Genomic DNA, 5,728 nt, shown 5'->3' on the forward strand with positions numbered 1-5,728 from the left:
ACTCAGAGCACCTCCTAATCCAGGAATAATTTAGGGGCAGCTTTCCAGCTCTCGGGACCCCAGTTCCTGCTGGGGCCATTGCTCCAATGCCAGCCCCAGCCCCCAAAACACCATACCTGTGACAGCCCCAGGACCACGGGTTTGCAGGGAGCGTCCTGCCCTCTGCTTGGGGCCAGGCTGGGTTTCCCCGCACAGCCCAGCTCCGGACTGAGGAGAGGAGCAGTGTGAGGGCTGCCGCAGCACGTCCCGCTGCAAGGATCAGCCTGAGGAGCTGGCTGAGCACCAAGGAGTTTATTTTTAAGCTTTCCCAGCATAGAGAAAAGATCAAGCTTCTAAATCCGACTTGCTCACAGGAAGAGCGGCGGCGGCGGGAGCAAAATTGCAGCTGGGAAGGGAGGAAGGGCAGAGGCTGGGCAAGGTGATGCCAACTGGGACTACAGCACAGCACCCCCGGCCCATGGGGACCTGGAGATGGTCAGGGCAGGAGCAATCGGGCCTCGGGGGTGCTCAGTGGGGGCTCAGCTCATCTCAGCTCAGCTGGGAGCACCCTCCTGAAGCACCCCGGAGCCCCAGCACCCACCACGGAGGCAGCACCAAAGCCGGGCACCATCCTGCCCTTGTCGATCCCGCCACCAACAATGCACAATGAAAGCAAAGCAGCCCCCAGACCCACTCCCTTCCTTCCCCTGGCGCGGGGCTAAATTTAGCCCTCCACGCATGGGCACGGCAGACAATGCGGCCCCCTCGCCCCGTGTGAGAACCGCGGGCGAGAGGAAATGCATTCGACAGCCCCGGCGAGTTCAGGCATCCTGACATTGTCCCTTCCCTCTGGCCACCTCCTGGTGCTCAAACAGCAGCACCAGCACGGCTGGCAGCACCCGCAACCCGTGCACACCCCGGGATGGGGTCTGGGATCCAGCCCCGAGCTGTGGGCACACAAAGAGGTGACAGCAAACGGGACGTGTCCACTGGAGCTGTCCCAGGCCAGGGCTCTGGGGAGGCAGCTTGATTTAAACCAGAGCTGTGCCTCTCCAAAAGCACTTCAGAGCTTTTGATGGCTGTAAGAAAAGAGCCAGCAGTGGCGATTTGTGGGACCGTGGGCCCTGCAGCGAGCTGGGATGCTGGGAAAGGACAAAAACAGAGCCTGGGAACATAGCCTGGGCTTACTGGGACAGAGAGCAGCCATCCCCAGGGGCTGCAGGGACACGCCGGGGAGGGACAAGCCATTTGCTAGCCAGTGCCCCTGGGGAGAGCACACCTCTGAATCTCGGGGCTGCCGGCACGTCCCGGGTGCCCTGGGGTGACAGTGCTGCTCCAGGACGGGACACAGCAGTGAGAGTCCCTGAAGGCCCCCCTCTCGTCCTGTCTCATCCCACAAAGCCTCATGGCCTTGCTGGATGGGGAGCGAGGTGCTGAGCACCCCCCGTGCCACCGCACGGTCACGGCATCCCCAGCCCTGTGCAGCTGGCGCATCCCTGAGCTGATCTAAGCGGACATCCGCTGAGGCTGCCCAGGTGTTGAGCCGTGCCGAGCAGCTGGGGGGGGGGGCTCTGGGGTCCCTGTTCTCCCCCCTCTGCCTGCACACACAGCAGCTGCTGGGCTGGGGAGCAGCATGGGGAGGGCAGGAGAGCTGCCCGGCTCCCCGTCTGCATCCTGCCTCCGGAAAACACAACCTGCTCCTTGCTGGACCCCCGGGAGCAAACACAGCCCTGGCCGAGGCAGGGGCTCAGCTGCTCTCGGAGCTGATGGAGAGGAAAATGTGGACCAGGCAGGGACAAGGAGCCCCAAACCAGCCGGTGCCATTCCTGATGGGTACGTGGTACCCTGGCAGCTGCTGGCTATTTTGGCGGTGGTATTTTGGCAGCCAGGCTGCTGCCACACAACTCCCTGAATTCCGACTCCTGACAGCACAGCATCCTCCCGCAAAGCTCCAGCCCCTGGTCCACAGCAGCGCCTTGCACGTGAGCGGCTGTGCACGAGCTCCCGTGGCCAACTTTTGCCATAATGGTTTATTCAACAACGCTTCCTCTCGCTCCTAGAGAGCCCCTGTGTCTGCCTGCCCCGTCCCTCGGTGCTCGCCGGCTCCTATTCTTGTCCAGCAAGCGCTTCCCGGGCAGCACATTGTTGGGATTCAATGGGAGGAAGGGTGGGTGTGCGGTACCGAGAATTTAGGAGAGCTGGGGCACCTTCCCAAACCACGGCTGCTCTCGGGGAAGCCCCAGCACCTAAGGGGAGGCTTTGGCTCGTCCCCCACTGCAGAAACCAGCTGGAAATGTGGAAGCACTGGCAAGGCAGCACGGTGGGCGCAGGGAGCAGCAGAGATTGGGGCTGCCCAGCTGGGGTCCTCGGTACCTGCAGAGCTGCTGTTGGGGGGGCCCCGTCCTCTCCCAGCATTGTTTCAGCGAGCTGAGTGGGCTCGGGAAAGGAAATGGGCCAGCGAGGCCCCAACAAAGCTCGATTGTGCCCTGCGGAGCCGAGCCTGAGAACGGGCAGATCAATCGGCTATAAACAGCCGAGGGAGCCGCGCTGTCGCGGGGTGAACAAAGGGATTTCGGAAGAAGTTTCCGAGCTGGTCCCAGCTGGGAGGGGGGCGAGGGGACCGTTCCCACCCCTGAGCGCAGCAGGGACCAGCATCACCCCAGCAGGGCTGGGAAAGGCAGAGGCCAAGGGCTGCTGAGTGAGGGGACAGCGATGCATTTGAACCCCAGAACAGGGTGGCAGCAGGGCACGGGGCAGGTTTGGGGCAGCCCTTCCATTGCCCTAATTCCTCCTGCAATTTCTGGTCTGGGTAGCACCGAGCACTTGTCAACCAGGCAGCAGACACCCAGCTCCTCCGGGCTCTGCCTCAGCTCCCTCGCAAACAGCTCTGGCCACGAGTTCCTGGCGGCGAGCTCGGCCAGGGGGCACAGAGCCAGCCCCGAGGAGAGCAGGTCCGGAGGTAAACAGCCGGGGAGCGCAGGCAGTAAAGCTGTCAGCGGGGCAGGCCGGAGCACGGCAAAACGCTGAACTGGCTGCTGACATCAGGGCTTTGCGCGAGACACAACAGATTTATCGGCCTCGGGAGGGGAAGGCCAGGCTGGGGCAGCGAGCGAGGCCTCGCTGCGGGACCAGGGAAAAAAACAAAGCCGGGAGAGAGCGATAACCCCAGTGAGGGCCCGGCATGGAGGGGCAGCACGGGGGCTTGGTGGCACCGTGCTGGGAAGGCTCCCGAGGCTCGAGGGGACACCGCCAGCCCCGTGCTGGCTGCAGGTCCCCAGTGCTCGCTCCCCAGCACAGCATGTTCCTCCCCCTTGTCCCTCGGGCCCCCACCCAGCGCTGCCACCACCCTTCTGGTCTAGATAAGGAGGCTGAGGGGAAGCAGCGACGTGACCAGGGGGAGCCAGGAGGGAGGCACAGCAGCAGCGTGGGTTGGTATTTTGGTGCCCTCCCCTCCTTCCTGCTCACCACCCCTCCCCGGCTGTGCCAGGCACAGCCCAGCTACAGCCATGACATCTCTTTATAGAAGGGGGTTTTCTGAAAACACCAGGATCTGAGGCAGGTTTTTGGCCTGGTGGCGATGCAGAAGAAGACACAGAGGCCCAGGACTCACAGAAGTTTAATCTGGCTAAGTACAGGGCAAGGGAGCTCCTCGTCCTCAACACATCTGAGCTTTATGTCAGGTGCAGCGCCAGGACGCCCACCTCCCCTGGCCCCCTTTCCTGCTGCAAAGTCCTGCGGAGAAGAGCTCCCAGATCTCCTTCGATGCTCAGGCTCGTGGTGATAGCTCGGTGCCGCGGTCTCTAGCAAGCCAGTCTGGGTTCACAAAGAGCATGGAGAGCTGGAGGCAGGATGGCAGGCCCTCCTCGCCCCCCATAGTCCGCCCCCGACCCCACGTCACTCAGGTCCAAGTCTCCTTCTGAGAGCAATTCCCTTCTGTTTTCATGCCCACGAAGAAACCGAACCGAAAGCGACGCGGGTGGAACCAGGCCAGGAGGGTTTCGTGCATCAGGGACCAGGCCAGGCCGAGGGCTGCCGGGCTCCACACCTCCAAAGCATCCCCCCCATCCCCGCAGGCGATGTGGGATGGGGGTCTGGCAGACCCCAAGCCCACCGAGGAGCCCAGGGAGGGTGAAATGCAGCGGTGGGGGCTGAAGTGCAGATGCAGGGGGGCCGGTGGAAGCCGTGCAGGTGACAGAGAAACCCCCCAAGCACCACAGTTGAGGGACGCGTCCCCCATCCAGCTGGGGGTCCTGAGCGAGCCCCCCACGGTGGGGACGAACACCTCCATTAACTCTTCTCGGGTCGGTTCCTGTTGAGCACCGCCCGGGGGGCGAACTCCAGCTTGTCCTTGAGGCTCACCACCTTGGTGAGGTCCTGGCCGGCGATCTCCTGCAGCTTGCGGTCCTCGCGCCGCTCGGCGATGCTCTTCTCCTCATCCTCGGGGGGCGGCGGGGGGCGGCCGCGGAGGAGCCGCTCGAGGTGGTAACCCACGGCCCCCACCACGAAAGCCACCGGGAAGGTGACAGAGGGCGCGTGGGTGCGCAGGGCCGTCCACAGCACGGACCACATGGCGCCTGGCACCACGGACACGAAGCTCCCCACCGAAAACCCCCCAAAACAAACCCAAAACCACCACGGCGCTGCCCCTCCCCCCCCCCCACCCTACCCCCCTTTTTGGACACCACCTCCCGGAGGGCTCCCGTTTAGAACCGCACCGAGCCCCAACCGGACCCGATCGCGACCCAACGACCACCGGGACCCCCCCAAACGGTGTCCCCCGGGGTCGGGGAACCGGGACCGGGGCCCCTCTCAGCAGGGCCCGGCCGCCGCCACCGCCCCTTCCGCTGCCGGAGGAGCGGGGCCCGGCGGGGCCGTGCTGCCCCCCGGCGGCCTCCCGGGGAGCCGCGGCTCTGGAGGAGCGGCCGGGGAGGGCCGGGGAGGGCTGAGGGGAGGGTTCAGGGGGTCGCCATGGCCGGCCCGTGAGGGGAGATGTGTTAAGGGAGGCCCGCCGGCAGCGCTGTGCTGGTCCCACAAGCTCAGGGGGACCCGCTCGTGCCTCAGACAGAGCCCGGCCCGCAGCCCGCAGACCCTAATCGTGACCCGCGGGCTGCTCTTCCACACTGTGGGCACCTCTCACACCCCACAGACACCTCTCGTAACCCACAAACCCCTCTCACACCCCACAGACCCCTCTTGTACCCCTTAAACCCCTCTCCCACGCTAAAGGCCCCTCTCCCACTCCATGGACTCCTCTCCTTCCCCACAGACCCCTCTCGCACCCTACAAACTCCTCTCCCACCTCACAGATCCCTCTCCTGTCCCACAGACCCCTCTCCTTCCCCACAGATCCCTCTCACACCTTACAGACCCCTCTCGCTCCGCACAGACCCCTCTCCCACCCCACAGACCCTTCTCCCACCCCACAAACCCCTCTTGCACCCCACAAATCCCTCTCCTGCTCCAAGGACCCTTCTCCCACCCCATGGACCCCTTTTCTTCACCACAGACCCCTCTCCCACTCCATGGATCCCTCTCCCACCCCACAGACCCCTCTCACACCCCACAAACCCCTCTTGCATCCTCCAGACCCCTTTTCCACCCCACAGACCCTTCTCACACCGTATGGACCCCTCTTGCACCCTACAGACCCCTCTACCACCCCACAGACCCCTCTTACACCCGACAAACCCCTCTCCCACCCTACAGACTCCTCAGCCACCCCACAGCCACGACGGGCACACAGACGGGG

The 5,728-nt window shown here is 64.4% G+C and overlaps 1 protein-coding gene across 1 annotated transcript; it reads right to left on the reverse strand.

Annotated features, from left to right (window-relative positions):
• Nucleotides 1–3,577: 3,577 nt before the first annotated feature.
• Nucleotides 3,578–4,832, reverse strand: SMIM12 (small integral membrane protein 12). The gene has a single exon (XM_005025376.5). The coding sequence runs from the start codon at nucleotides 4,546–4,548 to the stop codon at nucleotides 4,267–4,269; it is 282 nt and encodes a 93-aa protein (XP_005025433.4). The 5' UTR covers nucleotides 4,549–4,832; the 3' UTR covers nucleotides 3,578–4,266.
• Between the last annotated feature and the right edge of the window lie 896 nt (nucleotides 4,833–5,728).

This window comes from Anas platyrhynchos, chromosome 24, assembly GCF_047663525.1.
Source record: "Anas platyrhynchos isolate ZD024472 breed Pekin duck chromosome 24, IASCAAS_PekinDuck_T2T, whole genome shotgun sequence".
Taxonomy (NCBI): Eukaryota; Metazoa; Chordata; class Aves; order Anseriformes; family Anatidae; genus Anas; species Anas platyrhynchos.

What these genes read in the sequence shown, in the direction of transcription:
- SMIM12 (XM_005025376.5), bottom strand. Translation starts at nt 4,548, where the DNA reads ATGTGGTCCGTGCTGTGGACGGCCCTGCGCACCCACGCGCCCTCTGTC.